Below are 17,280 nucleotides of genomic sequence, written 5' to 3' on the forward strand. Positions count from 1 at the left end.
TGTGACTGTTGCAACCAGTAACTCCAGTAAGCAATCAGTGACAGTCTTCTGATGTTGGGTTTTCAGGTCATCATGGTACACTTGGAAACACAGAGCTCGAGAAGCACAGGTGGAAAAAGATCATTCCAGTCCAGTTTCTTGATTCTTGTATGGTTGATTATTTTTATTGGCTTTATATTTTACCTTTAATAATGTTCAGATAAATGCACCTTAATATGTAGTATAGCTTCCTGTTTTTGATAAGGATCTTAGCCAGTCATAACTCAATGCTATATTTAGCAATCCCTGCATGTTTTAGGATCCTGAAATAGTTTATACAGAATTAAAAGGCTCTCTGGACACAATGAAATCTGTGCTGACACAAAAGGTAGAAAAAAAATGATCCACAATTGTGTAATAATTCCAATAACAATGATCCATTAAAAAAAAGGTGTTGTCCCTTGAAAGATTTATTTCCATCCATGACCTCTATGAAAAGATTAGGATTCTCTTTACATTATGATGGTTTCACACGACTCTGGCTTCAATATCTGCAGAGTAATAATCAGTTTGACTGATTTCCTAAACCAGGGATAAAACAGGGCGTAGATCAGAGGGTTCAGGGTGGAATTAAAATAAAACAGAATAAAGGTAGCGGATGAAGCACTCACTGCATCTTCTGCAATTAGTGAAACACAGAAATATGGGCAGGTGCACATCAGAAACACAACGACGACAACCCCAAGTGTTACTGCTGCCTTCATTTCAGACTTCTTAACTGTGACTTTCACTGAGCCCTGGAGTGAGACCGCTGCAACGTGAGACTGCATGGCTCGAGCCTGAAATACAACCACTACAAAGACTCTCGCATACAGAATAATGATCACAGTGAAAGGACAAATAAAGGATGTCAAAAGGTCAAAAACTCCCCCAATATAATCTAGAAAAACGACACATTCTCCAGAGCAGGAATTATACCTGCCTGGGTGCTGCAGGTTGTCCCTCAACAGAACACAATGATAAAGAATGGAGCACATCCAAAACAGTGAAACACACATCTTCGCTCGTTCAGTGGTGACTTTGCCGGAGTAGTGCAGAGGGTGACAGATGGCCACGTAACGATCAATGGATATGAGCACCATGGTTCCTATTGAGGCAGTAGTGATAATATAATCCAAAATTAAGTAAATGGCACACATGATGTCCCCAAAATACCAGCAGCCGTCTATCAGCTCTATCTGGAAGGAAATGATGAATCCCACCAGGCAGTCTGAGACAGCCAGAGAGAGCAGCAGGATGTTGGTGGGGCTGTGGAGCCTCCTGCAGAAATGAGAAAACAACACCACACTGTTAGTGTCTGTAAAGTTTGCCACACATAAATTCATACAAAATCATCTTTACAAATGTTTCCCTTTCAAGAGAGGCCAAAACTGTTTACTTGAAGTGACAGATGGAGGTGATGACCAGCAGGTTAGAAAATACTGTAAGTAGAGAGATGGAAGATAATGTTAAGTGAATAATCAGGGACACAGAGGGGGGCAGCATGGTCTTTCTGCAGGATGTATTGAGCAGCTGGGGAAAGCAAAGTTCAGCTTCATCAACAGTTTTCATAATTAGACAGAGGAGGAGACAAGAAGCTGTTCAGTTCGTTTCAAGCCTCAATCACTTTGCCAAACAACTGTCTTATATATATTCACCTCTCTGTCCTCTGTTGATGTGAAGGTGGGGCTTAATAAATATTCATGCTCCTGTTCTGTAGCTTTTATAAAAATTAATTATATCTGTAACTTATTTTATGCTTTGCAAAAATACTGCATAATGTGTGTATTGGTTCTAATTAGTTGTACATTTGATGCAGGTAAAATATATCTAACCTACCTGTTCTGAGTGTCAAACCTGTAACACGTTTTATGATAAAATTAGATGCTTTTTTATGAGAATTTCACTGATTCTCTCGGTGGCTTACAATAAAAAGGTCCTGAATGAAGATGCCAAGAGCAGCTTTTTCTTATCAAACTAAAATGATGTGGATTCTTTTTGCTGCTATCATTTTAAAAACATAATATGTTTCCTGAGGTCAAAGGTCAAACAGCCGCCCACATTTACAAAATCAAAATAAAAAAATCAATCGCATGCTAACATTTGCATTTGTACTGCTTTTGTTTTGGAGATATTAACAAAAGGTCCCAGAGGTCAGAGGTTAACCAGCCCTCCCACATTTATCCAGATCAAGTTAAATTGATGTCAATCAATTGTGCTACAATTTTGAGCTGGTTTGTGCTTCAAGTTTTTGTTTTGCTCCTATCTCTGAAAATTTTGTTATGTGTCAGCAGCATGTCATCGAGAGCGGCCAGAGGGGTTGCCGGCGATTTTTAATGTTGACTTTGTTCAAACCCCAGTAGTCAATGAAGGATTGGGACCCCCATCCGTCGTTTTAAAGAGGAAACCAGAAACCTTCGGGGAGGTGGTGAGTCTAAAAAACTTGTTAAAGAGCCTTGGTGTTCAACTTTTCCATGGTTGCATTTTTCTTGGGGGATAGGAAGAACAGATAGGGGGATGTGAGGATAGGGAAGATGGAGTCTCCCCTCACAGTACAGTAAAACCTGTACTGATCAACTTAGACCCATCTTCACTCACATCTTTAAGAAATCTCTCAAACTTTGAGAAGTTCCCACCCTCTTGGACTGCTCCACCATCATCCTAGGTCCCAAGAAAAACCCATTACAGGATCAAATGGCAACAGATTGAATGTGCTGTGATGTCTGTGGTCATGAAATCCTTTTAGCACCTGGTTCTGAAACATCTAGAGGACATCACAGGCCCCCTGAAGTCTGCGTACTGGTCAGACAGGTTGGCATGCGATGCACTTAACCTGACTCTACTCTTCATCCTGGACCACCTCGATCATCCAGGGACACAAACCAGGATCATGTTTGTGGACTTCGGCTGTGCCTTCAACACCATCAACCTCCACCAGAAGCTCATCCAGCTCACAGTGCCAGCCTCCACCTGCCATTGGATCACCAAAATCCTCACTCAGTGGCAGCAACATTTGAGGCTGGGAAGCATCTAATCCAGCTCACCAACGATCAGCATCAGTGGCCTCCAGGGGTGTGTTCTGCCCCCTCTCCTATTCTGCCTGTATACAAATGACTGCACATCAATGGACAACACCATGTACGCTGTGGATCACTTCTCGTTCTTAGGAACTACACTTACTTGTGACCCGAGATTGTCGTCGCGCATTGCCTCCATCTAAAAGAAGGTTCAGCAGAGATTACAACTCCTGCTGCCACTTAAGAAGTTCAACCTTCCACAGAAGATGCTGGTCATCTTCTACACTGCCATATTACAGTCTGTCCTGTCTTCATCCATTCTGTGTGGCTTGGCTCATCCACAAAACAGGACAGGTACCAACTGCTGCAACATACCACTAGGTCTGTGGAGACGATAATCGGGGCTGACCTTTCCCTCTATTCATGACCTCTATATGTTGAGGACCAGCAAAAGGGCAGCAAAAGTTATTTAGTCTCTCAACCTGTCATGATTTATGGTGAGGAAGAAGCTGAGGACCCAGGTTGAAATGATGAATATGATGATTTTAATGATGATACAAAAGCACAAAGTCCAAAATGGAGGTGATGCACAGAGTGAACGGAAGGCTAAGCTCAGAACCGGTAGCAATTGGTAAAACAAAAGACAAGGCTAGACGCGACAAGACGACTGACGAGACGGTAAGACAAGGACCACAGGTGGGTATAAATACACAGGGAGACAATCAGGAGAAACAAGGGGGACAATCAAAGGGTAGACGGGACGACCCAGAGACTCCACAGAACACAGAAACCAAAATAAACACACAGAAAAACCCAAATCACTACACAACCTCATGTCTACAACTACAGAGCCCTAATGGCAAAAACTAGAAGACAGACAGTTTCAGTACCCTGACCGTCTCTCTGCTGAACACAATTTATACCTCATATGTCTTGACTATAAGAAAAAAGGCTGCTCAAAGTCTTGTAAATAATAATGTCCTTTCTTCTTCCCCTGGCTGTTCCTTACTAAGTGCTTTTTGTTTATGTTGTAGTTTAAGATTTGTGACTGTACCTTGATTACGATTGAACTGATTATGAAATTCCTTGTTTGTACCCACAAACGTGCCGAATAAAATTCATTCTGATTCTGATATACTGACATATTATCATTCTGTGCAGCAAAAATGATGCACTCTAACGTCTCTTACTGATGAAGTTACGCACTAATTGAGACAACACATTTACACTCCAGTGTAATTATTTGTCTACATTTTTAATGCGTCTGTGAATAATAGAATTTGACATGTTAAAATCCCAGCCTAAAACACATGTAAAAATAATTCATATGTGTGTAAAAGTCATGTATCTGTGTTGTGAATGTAAGCATGTGTTTGTGAGTTAAAGTGGAACTGCACACAAACACATTTTATGTCATTGGATTTTACTGCAATCCCTAAATGTATCACACCAACAGAAAATATGCACGACCTTTGGTCTATTGGTTGGATGTAACAATTTATTGGACATTTGGACAGATTTTAAGACAAAACTGAGTTTGTGCTATTCCAATAAATTCTCTCACTAGCGCATTATTCTACTTTTAGTTTCCATGTCACCAATTTAAAGATTCAAATAAATTTTACAAGATTTATGACAAGACTATCAGTGTGAAGTGTAACATTTAGCTTATATGTTTGTGTTTGCACATTTCAAAGCAATATAGAACAAAATGTAACCAGATATTGTTAGCAAGTTAGGTTAAATTTGTACGCAGGTAAGAATGTTTTATTACTTGTTAAAGTTAAACAATATTTTATAAGATAAAAAAAATGTAAAAAAAAGTTGAGTCCTGCCAATAAGCTAAATATAAATAGAACTTTTTTTTTTTTTTTTTTTTTTGCCATAGGCTGGTATCAGTTTTTATGACAATATTTCTGATATGTTTTACGATTCATAAATGTTTATGTAAATTTATATAGTATTAAATCTGTAACAGGATTTGTTGATCAATGTAATCTGTGCTGTTGCCACAAAGGACATGGACAATCCAGACACATCTGAGACGAGACCAGAGCAGTTTCAACACTTATCATGTAAATTCTCTTCAAGGATTTATTTACATCCAGAGTTTCTTGGCCAATTAAAAAGAGTTGTGTTACTTAAATTCTCTTTACATCATGATGGTTTCACATGACTCTGGCTTCAATATCTGCAGAGTAAAAATCAGTTTGACTGATTTCCTAAACCAGGGATAAAACAGGGCGTAGATCAGAGGGTTCAGGGTGGAATTAAAATAAAACAAAAGGAAAGCCACGGATGAAGCACTGACTGCATCTTCTGCAATTAGTGAAACACAAAAATATGGGCAGGTGCACATCAGAAACACAACGACGACAACCCCAAGTGTTACTGCTGCCTTCATTTCAGATTTTCTAACTGTGACTTTTACTGAGCCCTGGAGTGAGACCGCTGCAACGTGAGACTGCATGGCTCGAGCCTGAGACACAACCACTACAAAGACTCTGACATACAGAATAATGATCACAGTGAAAGGACAAATAAAGGATGTCAAAAGGTCAAAAACTCCCCCAATATAATCTAGAAACACGACACATTCTCCAGAGCAGGAATTATACCTGCCTGGGTGTTGCAGATTGTCCCTCAACAGAACACAATGATAAAGAATGGAGCACATCCAAAACAGTGAAACACACATCTTCGCTCGTTCAGTGGTGACTTTGCCGGAGTAGTGCAGAGGGTGACAGATGGCCACGTAACGATCAATGGATATGAGCACCATGGTTCCTATTGAGGCAGTAGTGATAATATAATCCAAAATAAAGTAAATGGCACACATGATGTCCCCAAGATACCAGCAGCCATCTGTCAGCACTATCTGGAATGAAATGAGGAATCCCACCAGGCAGTCTGAGACAGCCAGAGAGAGCAGCAGGATGTTGGTGGGGCTGTGGAGCCTCCTGCAGAAATGAGAAAACAACACCACACTGTTAGTGTCTGTAAAGTTTGCCACACACACACATTCATACAAAATCATCTTTACAAATGTTTCCCTTTCAAGAGAGGCCAAAACTGTTTACTTGAAGTGACAGATGGAGATGATGACCAGCAGGTTAGAAAATACTGTAAGTAGAGAGATGGAAGATAATGTTAAGTGAATAACCAGGGACACAGAGGGGGGCAGCATGGTCTTTCTGCAGGATGTATTGAGCAGCTGGGGAAAGCAAAGTTCAGCTTCATCAACAGTTTTCATAATTAGACAGAGGAGGAGACAAGAAGCTGTTCAGTTCGTTTCAAGCAACTGTCTTATATATATATATTCAGATCTCTGTCCTCTGTCTGTTTGGAGGTGAGGCATGTTGTGCAGACAAACTCCCTCAGGAATTGCTGTTCACCACGTTAGAGAACTCCTGTAATAAACCAATAGTTATAATAAAATAGTAGTAGTAGCATTCTGTGTAGTTATTGGTATTTATTTAAAGTTTTCTCTGGAAAACCAATACATTAATAGTTGATATTAGTTCAATATATGGAAGCGAAACCAACACAGACTGAATGGCATCATTCACTGCCTTCGCTGCCTTTGCTACAGCTACAGACATGCTGCAGTTCTAAAACAGCACTGGAAATCAACGCCGTCGTTCACATCTTCTCCTTCTGTTTGCTGGTTCACCCATTAAAAAAAATCTACCGGAGAGAATCCAGTCCAGACTGCTCTGAGTCCTGAAGGCCGATGCAGAGCAGCTCTGTGTGATTCTGCAGCACCTCTTCAACCGTAGCCTGGTAAATCTGCTCGACTCAAACAAGTAGAAGCCATGGCTAGAACTTGTTAGTTTCTTCAGAACAGGAAGATCGCAGTCCCAAAGGCCCATGAGATCATGACAATGGATGTCAAACGCATTGAAAGTCTCAGTTCACAGCCAGGACAAAATGTAGTGAAGCTGGCCGGGCAGAGGACAAGATGACGTTTAAAGAAGTACAGTGAAGAGACGGCAGGCCTCCCGTCTTTGACTCTGCAAAGTTTCTTCAAGCAGCAACAGAGTCTGAAAGACAGAATCTTTACAACGGTTAGCAAAGTGCAGGCCAGTGTCACAGCCAGCAGAAAAGAGACTGACAGCAGACTGCTAAAGCAAATGTCAGTCCTTAACCCTGACAAGTGGGACAATGATGATCCCAGACATGGAGAAGATGAGGTCAAGGCTTTGTGCCTTCTCCCACGTGTTCATCTGAATGAACACGAGCAGGGGCGGATCTACTGGGGTGGCAACATGGGTGGCACTTGCCACCCCTGTTGCCACCCCAGCTAGCGACAATGGATTCAATAAATAGTTATGGCAAATCGGACATTAAGCGCATAAAACTCGTTTTTCCGACAACATCGAATGCAACACAATGTAACCTGACACCCACTGCTAAGTAGTGGGAAGTGCGAGAGAAGGACAGAGCGCGAGGCAGCAGCATTGATGGATATTACTGGACTGGACATTAGTGATTTATCGTAAGTCACACTTGCGCCATTCCTGTCCATTGAGTCAGGAATATCGGTGGTCAGGAAAATACTACAATTACGCAAAGAATCAGAACAACGGACGCAATGTTTAGCAGTTAATTCAACCATAGATAATGGTAATAAGGGCTTCAGATTTCATAGGTGAGGAAAAAGTTTTAATTTAAAGAAAATATTGAACAAGTGAGCAGTGGGTCAGTTATACTAGCCTAACTGTTGTTAGTGTGCTATTGATAACCTTAGCGTGTGCTGCGCAGTTCGGTGTGTTTTGGTTCCGTTAGCACTAAATAACTCGCCAAGTCATCTGTAGAGCAGCTGTTTAAATCAGTTAATCAACCGCCGCTGTGTTCAGACGAAAACTTATTAATAATCACAATATAGACATTAAGTCTGACAACATAACATAACAGACCGGATGTTCTGTTTTAGTGTTTTTGCTACTTTTTTGTGTGGGAAATGTTTGTTTTTGGTGTTGATTCCCCTGATCGGTAATCTCTGCTCTGTCTGCTCGTTGACCTGTCTAGTTTGGTTCTTCACCTGTTTATCAGCTTTATTGTACCTTTATTGTGGCGCTCTGCAGCCGCTGTAATTCCTAAAAACAACCGACAAAAACTGAGCTAATCCCCTGTGTTCACAAAACGTGGTGATATTTATGGGTGCGTTCACACTGCAGCCTGAAGTGACTCAATTCCAATTTTTTTTGACATAATGCGACCTGTATCCGCTCTTTTCATGGCAGTGTGAACAGCACAGGTCGGATTCTTTTTCGAATGTGACCCATATCCGAAAATGCGACCTAACGTCCAGGTCGCATTCATCCAAACTGAACGTCACTGTTTCTCAACAAATCTCACTATTCTGCGTCCTGATATGCGCAAGTGGGAAGAAAAACAACAACCATGACGGATTATATGAGGATGAAGTTGTTAATATGCAGCTCCGGCCGGACAACAACTTCAAATATGTAAGCTAAGCTCCACCGTTAGCCTCCATGTTTAGGGCAGTTGGCAGAACACTGAGAACGCTGACTATTGCGCCCTCTACTGCGCATGCGGGACACTTTCAGGTCATACAGGTCGCATTTACTGGCAGTGTGAACGGCCCTGGCAAAAAAATCAGAATTGAGTCACTTCAGGCTGCAGTGTGAACGCACCCTCTAACAGTCATCAAACTACGGCGCCTACAACATATTTAAAATAAAATGTTTGACCAATATAAATAGAAATTCGCCCCTTCTTGCATTTTGACAGAACTAACAGAAACTAAACTGTTTATAGATTTGTATCATGGAGAATTTATCAAACATCAGTTTTCTAATCTTTATTTTAAGTCGTATTTAATAGATATATCTAATAACAAATGATGGCGCTACTAATATTTTCGTGACAGATTTCTCCTTGTCCTGTATTGGGATAAAATGGTTTTCTGAACACAATGAATCACATAGCGACCAATAGGCGCTGTCCAGTCCAGTAATACATATCAATTAGCAGGAGTATGAAAGACGTAAAAATAATTAACTATACTACATTAAGAAATTGTAATTAAGCCTCAGTGCTGCATGAAGCTCATTTTGAAACAATGCAAGTTAAACATATATATATATATATATATATATATATATATATATATATATATATATATATATATATATATATATATATATATATATATATATATATATACTGCCACCCCTGAATATATCCCTGCCCCCCTCTTGCCACCCCATAAATATTTTCCTAGATCTGCTTTGGATTCATTGAGTACAAGGCAAGTGGAGGAACAAGCTTCCCTAACAAGATGAAGAAATTGCTAAATGTCCGTAACGCCCTGATTTCATGCCCAATTTCTACTAATGTGGCTTAAATTAAAGCTTAGAAAATTGCTGATGTTTTGATATGTAAAATATGTATTCTCCCCGCATATAAATAAATCTATAAACAGTTTGGTTTCTGCCAGCTCTGTCAAGATGAAAAAGAGGACTAAGCAAATTTCTCCTTTTTATTGGTCAATATTTACATTTTAAACAATGGCTGCTGTTAATATTAGCTAGCTAACCACGACTCATGTGTGTTGTGAACTATTTCATCCTATTTCATGATTGTTACAAACATCTGCATGTTCTACAAACAAACAAACCAATTAGTCCAGTTTTTGTCATTTATTGCAGTTATAAAAGTTACAGCGTCTGCAGTCTGACACAGTAAAGTGAGCATAGCGCTGAGGAGGTGAACAATGTGTTTACTGTCTCTTTCCAGCCACCCGTTGCCATAGCAGCGACTGACGGCTCCACAAGCCGACACAGCAGAGATTATGTTAAAAGTGGAACATTCAGTCTGTTATGACTTTATGTTTTCAGGCTTGATATGTTATTGTGATTATTAACTGATTAGCTAGTTTAAAACACCTGCTCTCCTGATCATTGTTTTGGATATTAATGAATATTTTGATTGATATTTGATTGACTTCCTAAGATCGGCCAGTCGATTGCGACCACCTGGTTAGACGCTCCAGGTGAACGTTTAAAATATTCACAAGTAGATGTGAGTTTTGCCAATGGCAAAATTAAGCCCAAGTCCAGGTGTCAGTGGAAAAGGCTTCTTTGGTATAAGAGCAGTTTTCGCATTTGGCATCTTTAAAAATGAATCTTTTGAAGGAAGCCAGAGAAAAGCTTAGCAAACAAACTGAAATAAATAAATAAATATATACAGTATTTCACCAGGAAACCATGTCTTATAAGACCATTTTTACAGAGTGCAAAGTGATGCAGCACAAACTCAAATGAGGATATAAAACTTACTAAACAGCACAACATGTTTTTCTACTTTTGAACGTTTTTTTCTTTTTACATTTCACAAATGGTTTTGTTGATAAAGTACAAAACAATATGTAACCATGACATTTACAGCGTGGTTAACTAAAACTAGCCATAATAGACACTTTAACTATGTTGACAGTTTATTAACTTGTCCGGCGGATGAACACTTGGAGGCGTATTTGTGCATATAAAACTGTGCAGTCAGTCAGCACTACATTCAACCAACATGCCATGTGTGGAGTTTTTGTCAGCTGGTGAATCTGATCTGTACTGAAAAGAACCTTAACACTCTTTCAACATTTATCACATCACACACACCTCAGTTATTCTCCCCTAAAAACCTGCTGCTGCTTACATGAGAAAACAGATTCGTCAACGTTTCAGTTCAAAACTGCGTTTAATCACACTTGTGCAAGTTTGTGAATAAGTTTATTGTTTATATCTCCAACTTATTTTGTAACACCTCGATCTGGTGAAGACGGGTATTGAGGGAGGGGTTTGGATATTTTGGGATTTGGATATTGACTTTTATTTTTACAGAGTTCAGGTCATATTTTTCTGAAATTGGTTCATCTATGTTCAGTTAGTTGGTAAAAGACAAAATCTTATATGTATTCCTACGGTGGAAGCACACACTTTTATTAAACTCATTATTTTATTGGGCCTTTAGTAGGAAAAGAGTTCCTCTGTATGCATTTACATCTGTATCTCATTGTGCTTCAAACCACATTTGTGTTAGAAGAACCAGTTTTCAGGATCTGCAGTGTAAGAATCAGTTTGACTGATTTCCTGAACCAGGGATAAAACAGGGCGTAGATCAGAGGGTTCAGGGTGGAATTAAAACAAAACACTAGGAAAGCCACAGATGAAGTACTGACCCTAGCATCCTCAGCCATGAGTGTGACACAGAAATATGGGCAGGTGCATATCAGAAACACAACTACGACAACCCCAAGTGTTACTGCTGCCTTGATTTCAGACTTCTTAGCTGTGACTTTCACAGAGACCGCTGCGATGTGAGACTGCATGGCTCGAGCCTGAGACACAACCACCACAAAGACTCTGACATACAGAATGACGATCACGGCGACAGGACCGACGAAGGACATCAGAAGATCAAGTAACCCTCCAACATAATCAACACCAACTACACACTCTCCAGAGCAGGAGTTGTACCTGCCTGGCTTTTGCAGGTTACTTCTCAGCAGGAAGCTTTGAACCAGAGCAGAAGAAATCCAACAAATGACAGCACAAATTGTTGCTCTCTCTGCTCTGACTTTGCCGGAGTAGTGCAGAGGGTGACAGATGGCCACGTAACGATCAATGGATATGAGCACCATGGTTCCTATTGAGGCAGTAGTGATAATATAATACAAAATAATGTAAATGGCACACATGATGTCCCCAAGATACCAGCAGCCGTCGACCAGCTCTATCTGCAATGAAATGATGAATCCCACCAGGCAGTCTGAGACAGCCAGAGAGAGCAGCAGGATGTTGGTGGGGCTGTGGAGCCTCCTGCAGAAATGAGAAAACAACACCACACTGTTAGTGTCTGTAAAGTTTGCCACACATAAATTCATACAAAATCATCTTTACAAATGTTTCCCTTTCAAGACAGGCCAAAACTGTTTACTTGAAGTGACAGATGGAGATGATGACCAGCAGGTTAGAAAATACTGTAAGTAGAGAGATGGAAGATAATGTTAAGTGAATAACCAGGGACACAGAGGGGGGCAGCAGGGTCTTTCTGCAGGATGTATTGAGCAGCTGGGGAAAGCAAAGTTCAGCTTCATCAACAGTTTTCATAATTAGACAGAGGAGGAGACAAGAAGCTGTTCAGTTCGTTTCAAGCCTCAATCACTTTGCCAAACAACTGTCTTATATATATTCAGCTCTCTGTCCTCTGTCTGTTTGGAGGTGAGGCATGTTGTGCAGACAAACTCCCTCAGGAATTGCTGTTCACCACGTTAGAGAACTCCTGTAATAAACCAACAAATAAAATAGTAGAAGTAGCATTCTGTGTAGTTATTGGTATTTATTTAAAGTCTTTCTCTGGAAAACCAATACATTAATAGTTGATATTAGTTCAATATATGGAAGCGAGACCAAACAGACTGAATGGCATCATTCACTGCCTTCGCTGCCTTTGCTACAGCTACAGACATGCTGCAGTTCTAAAACAGCACTGGAAATCAACGCCGTCGTTCACATCTTCTCCTTCTGTTTGCTGGTTCACCCATTAAAAAAAATCTACCGGAGAGAATCCAGTCCAGACTGCTCTGAGTCCTGAAGGCCGATGCAGAGCAGCTCTGTGTGATTCTGCAGCACCTCTTCAACCGTAGCCTGGTAAATCTGCTCGACTCAAACAAGTAAGAAGCCGTGGCTAGAACTTGTTAGTTTCTTCAGAACAGGAAGATCGCAGTCCCAAAGGCCCATGAGATCATGACAATGGATGTCAAACGCATTGAAAGTGTCAGTTCACAGCCAGGACAAAATGTAGTGAAGCTGGCCAGGCAGAGGACAAGATGACGTTTAAAGAAGTACAGTGAAGAGACGGCAGGCCTCCCGTCTTTGACTCTGCAAAGTTTCTTCAAGCAGCAACAGAGTCTGAAAGACAGAATCTTTACAACGGTTAGCAAAGTGCAGGCCAGTGTCACAGCCAGCAGAAAAGAGACTGACAGCAGACTGCTAAAGCAAATGTCAGTCCTTAACCCTGACAAGTGGGACAATGATGATCCCAGACATGGAGAAGATGAGGTAAAGGCTTTGTGCCTTCTCCCATGTGTTCATCTGAATGAACACGAGGCCCGCTTTGGATTCATTGAGTACAAGGCAAGTGGAGGAACAAGCTTCCCTAACAAGATGAAGAAATTACTAAATGTCCGTAGCGCCCTGATTTCATGCCCAATTTCTACTAATGTGGCTTAAAGTAAAGCTTAGAAAATTGCTGATGTTTTGATATGTAAAATATGTATTCTCCCCGCATATAAATAAATCTATAAACAGTTTGGTTTCTGCCAGCTCTGTCAAGATGAAAAAGAGGACTAAGCAAATTTCTCCTTTTTATTGGTCAATATTTAAATTTTAAACAATGGCTGCTGTAAATATTAGCTTGCTAACCACGACTCATGTGTGTTGTGAACTATTTCATCCTATTTCATGATTGTTACAAACATCTGCATGTTCTACAAACAAACAAACCAGGCAATTAGTCCAGTTTTTGTCATTTATTGCAGTTATAAAAGTTACAGCGTCTGCAGTCTGACACAGTAAAGTGAGCATAGCGCTGAGGAGGTGAACAATGTGTTTACTGTCTCTTTCCAGCCACCCGTTGCCATAGCAGCGACTGACGGCTCCACAAGCCGACACAGCAGAGATTATGTTAAAAGTGGAACATTCAGTCTGTTATGACTTTAGGTTTTCAGGCTTGATATGTTATTGTGATTATTGAGAGGTAGGTCCCTGATTAGCTAGTTTAAAACAACTGCTCTACTGATGAGCTGTCGGAGTGGGCCTGTGGGTTGCGCATTTAAATTTCTATTTTTACATTTTTCCGAAAACAATAACTACAGTGACTATTATTACTTTGTTGGATCATTACTTGGAACGTGTTTTGTTTGTCGTTAGTGAAGTTATCAGTGTTTCGGATATTAACGAATATTTTCATTTGTGCATCAAACGAGAGGAGCTAGCGTAGAGATCGACTTCCTGAGATCGGCCAGTCGATCGCGATCACCTGGTTAGACGCTCCAGGTGAACGTTTAAAATATTCACAGGTAGATGTGAGTTTTGCCAATTGGGAAAATTAAGCCCACGTCCAGGTGTCAGTGGAAAAGGCTTCTTTGGTATAAGAGCAGTTTTTGCATCTGGCATCTTTAAAAATGAAAATGAATCTTTTGAAGGTAGCTAGAGAAAAGTTTAGCAAACAAACTGGAAAAAAAAAAAAAAAAAAAAAAAAAAATTATATATATATATATATATATATATATATATATATATATATATATATATATATATATCACCAGGAAATCATGTCTTATAAGACCATTTTTACAGAGTGCAAAGTGATACACCACTAACCCACATGAGGATATATAACTCTTACTAAACAGCACAATATGTTTTTCTACTTTTGAAAGTTTTTTTTCTTTTTACATTTCACAAATGGTTTTGTTAATAAAGTACAAAACAATATGTAACCATGGCATTTACAGTGTGGTTAACTAAAACTAGCCATAATAGACACTTTAACTATGTTGACAGTTTATTAACCTTTCCGGCGGATGAACACTTGGAGGCGTATTTGTGCATATAAAACTGTGCAGTCAGTCAGCACTACATTCAACCAACATGCCATGTGTGGAGTTTTTGTCAGCTGGTGAATCTGATCTGTACTGAAAAGAACCTTAACACTCTTTCAACATTTATCACATCACACACACCTCAGTTATTCTCCCCTAAAAACCTGCTGCTGCTTACATGAGAAAACAGATTCGTCAACGTTTCAGTTCAAAACTCCATTTAATCACACTTGTGCAAGTTTGTGAATAAGTTTATTCTTCATATCTCCAGCTTATTTTATAACACCTCGATCTGGTGAAGACGGGCATTGAGGGAGGGGTTTGGATATTTTGGGATTTGAATCTTGACTTTTAATTTTACAGAGTTCAGGTCATATTTTTCTGAAATTGGTTCATCTATGTTCAGTTAGTTGGTAAAAGACAAAATCTTTGATGTATTCCTACGGTGGAAGCACACACTTTTATTAAACTCATTATTTTATTGGGCCTTTAATAGAAAATTTAATTTAATAGAAAATTAAATTAATATCAGGAAGAGTTCCTCTGTATCTGCATCTTTGCACATTTACATCTGTATCTCGTTGTGCTTCAAACCACATTTGTGTTAGAAGAACCAGTTTTCAGGATCTGCAGTGTAAGAATCAGTTTGACTGATTTCCTGAACCAGGGATAAAACAGGGCGTAGATCAGAGGGTTCAGGGTGGAATTAAAATAAAACAGGAGGACAGCCACGGATGAAGCACTGACCCCATCATCAGCCAGGAGTGCAACACAGAAATATGGGCAGGTGCATATCAGAAACACGACTACGACAACCCCAAGTGTTACTGCTGCCTTGATTTCAGATTTCTTAGCTGTGACGCTCACAGAGACCGCTGCGATGTGAGACTGCATGGCTCGAGCCTGAGACACAACCACTACAAAGACTCTGACATACAGAATAATGATCACGGCGACAGGACCGACGAAGGACATCAGAAGGTCAAAGATCCCTCCAACATAATCAACACCAACTACACACTCTCCAGAGCAGGAGTTGTACCTGCCTGGCTTTTGCAGGTTACTTCTCAGCAGGAAGCTTTGAAACAGAGCAGAAGAAATCCAACAAATGACAGCACAAATTTTTGCTCTCTCTGCTGTGACTTTGCCGGAGTAGTGCAGAGGGTGACAGATGGCCACGTAACGATCAATGGATATGAGCACCATGGTTCCTATTGAGGCAGTAGTGATAATATAATCCAAAGTAAAGTAAATGGCACACATGATGTCCCCAAGATACCAGCAGCCGTCGACCAGCTCTATCTGGAAGGAAATGAGGAATCCCACCAGGCAGTCTGAGACAGCCAGAGAGAGCAGCAGGATGTTGGTGGGGCTGTGGAGCCTCCTGCAGAAATGAGAAAACAACACCACACTGTTAGTGTCTGTAAAGTTTGCCACACATACATTCATACAAAATCATCTTTACAAATGTTTCCCTTTCAAGAGAGGCCAAAACTGTTTACCTGAAGTGACAGATGGAGGTGATGACCAGCAGGTTAGAAAATACTGTAAGTAGAGAGATGGAAGATAATGTTAAGTGAATAACCAGGGACACAGAGGGGGGCAGCAGGGTCTTTCTGCAGGATGTATTGAGCAGCTGGGGAAAGCAAAGTTCAGCTTCATCAACAGTTTTCATAATTAGACAGAGGAGGAGACAAGAAGCTGTTCAGTTCGTTTCAAGCCTCAATCACTTTGCCAAACAACTGTCTTATATATATTCACCTCTCTGTCCTCTGTCTGTTTGGAGGTGAGGCATGTTGTGCAGACAAACTCCCTCAGGAATTGCTGTTCACCACGTTAGAGAACTCCTGTAATAAACCAATAGTTATAATAAAATAGTAGTAGTAGTAGCATTCTGTGTAGTTATTGGTATTTATTTAAAGTTTTCTCTGGAAAACCAATACATTAATAGTTGATATATGGTCAAACAAGGTCTGCGTCAGGTGCTGGGGGAACCAGAGCACCTTGATGACAAATGGGCTACTGGAACAAGACGGAAATGGGCGAGAGGTGAAAACCTGGATCTGTTGGAATGCTACTACTCAAGTAACCCTAGTCAGAGGGGCTACATGCAAAGAATGAGGGAAAAATGGTTAGTTCGACATCCCCAGTCTACAATGACTGCTAAACAGTCAGACTGCTAAACGGCAACTGCTATCACAACTTGAGATTGACGAGGTACAACTCAAATGCTACGGCAAGGGGAAGGAGCCTGGATGTCAGTACAGGGGCGAGTTAACTACAACTACCCCAGAGACTGTGTATTCAGCCCCAGTAATGAACGAACCATCAAAGCTGAACGAGGCAGCAGCTGACCTGAGAGAGAGAATCATGGCCCGAATGAACACCAGACAACCCCGACGCCAACTACAGCGGCTGAGTGAAGTACCATCAGAAAGTCTCATTGAAGATGTGAATGCAGCATTGAGAACTATCCCTACCAACACCACAACAGAAACAGGCTAAGATCAAGATAACAAGGAGGGAAGTGAGCCAACTGTCAGAGCTGTGCAATGAAAAGATAAGTACCTAAGAACACATGGATAAATACATGAGCACGGCACAGAAGGGCATCGG

General features: G+C 40.5%; 4 protein-coding genes across 10 annotated transcripts; all 4 read right to left on the minus strand.

Annotated features, from left to right (window-relative positions):
- Positions 1 to 491: 491 nt before the first annotated feature.
- LOC148160542 (trace amine-associated receptor 13c-like) lies at positions 492 to 1,621 on the minus strand. Of its 4 annotated transcripts, none has more exons than XM_088003931.1 (2): positions 1,508 to 1,621; positions 492 to 1,299 (listed from the first exon to the last, which is right to left on the minus strand). In XM_088003931.1, the coding sequence occupies exons 1-2, from the start codon at positions 1,588 to 1,590 to the stop codon at positions 492 to 494; spliced, it is 891 nt and encodes a 296-aa protein (XP_087860057.1). In that variant the 5' UTR covers positions 1,591 to 1,621. The 4 variants fall into 4 exon arrangements, with proteins under 4 accessions (XP_087860057.1, XP_087860056.1, XP_087860058.1 ...); XM_088003930.1 differs by having other exon boundaries at positions 1,418 to 1,621; XM_088003932.1 differs by having other exon boundaries at positions 492 to 1,305; positions 1,541 to 1,590.
- A 2,977-nt stretch (positions 1,622 to 4,598) lies between these two features.
- Positions 4,599 to 6,288, minus strand: LOC148160543 (trace amine-associated receptor 13c-like). Of its 3 annotated transcripts, none has more exons than XM_088003935.1 (2): positions 6,239 to 6,288; positions 4,599 to 6,001 (listed from the first exon to the last, which is right to left on the minus strand). In XM_088003935.1, the coding sequence occupies exons 1-2, from the start codon at positions 6,286 to 6,288 to the stop codon at positions 5,188 to 5,190; spliced, it is 864 nt and encodes a 287-aa protein (XP_087860061.1). In that variant the 3' UTR covers positions 4,599 to 5,187. The 3 variants fall into 3 exon arrangements, with proteins under 3 accessions (XP_087860061.1, XP_087860060.1, XP_087860059.1); XM_088003934.1 differs by having other exon boundaries at positions 4,599 to 5,995; positions 6,206 to 6,288; XM_088003933.1 differs by having other exon boundaries at positions 4,599 to 5,995; positions 6,116 to 6,288.
- Positions 6,289 to 11,079: 4,791 nt separating this feature from the next.
- On the minus strand, positions 11,080 to 12,244 carry LOC148160544 (trace amine-associated receptor 13c-like). Its single transcript, XM_088003936.1, has 2 exons — positions 11,997 to 12,244; positions 11,080 to 11,878 (listed from the first exon to the last, which is right to left on the minus strand). Exons 1-2 carry the CDS (start codon positions 12,167 to 12,169, stop codon positions 11,080 to 11,082), a joined length of 972 nt encoding a protein of 323 aa, XP_087860062.1. The 5' UTR covers positions 12,170 to 12,244.
- A 3,008-nt stretch (positions 12,245 to 15,252) lies between these two features.
- LOC106913047 (trace amine-associated receptor 13c-like) lies at positions 15,253 to 16,414 on the minus strand. Of its 2 annotated transcripts, none has more exons than XM_088003938.1 (2): positions 16,257 to 16,414; positions 15,253 to 16,048 (listed from the first exon to the last, which is right to left on the minus strand). In XM_088003938.1, the coding sequence occupies exons 1-2, from the start codon at positions 16,337 to 16,339 to the stop codon at positions 15,253 to 15,255; spliced, it is 879 nt and encodes a 292-aa protein (XP_087860064.1). In that variant the 5' UTR covers positions 16,340 to 16,414. The 2 variants fall into 2 exon arrangements, with proteins under 2 accessions (XP_087860064.1, XP_087860063.1); XM_088003937.1 differs by having other exon boundaries at positions 16,167 to 16,414.
- Between the last annotated feature and the right edge of the window lie 866 nt (positions 16,415 to 17,280).

This window comes from Poecilia mexicana, unplaced genomic scaffold (genome assembly GCF_051168715.1).
Source record: "Poecilia mexicana isolate PSO_F unplaced genomic scaffold, ASM5116871v1 scaffold_2, whole genome shotgun sequence".
Lineage (NCBI taxonomy): Eukaryota > Metazoa > Chordata > Actinopteri > Cyprinodontiformes > Poeciliidae > Poecilia > Poecilia mexicana.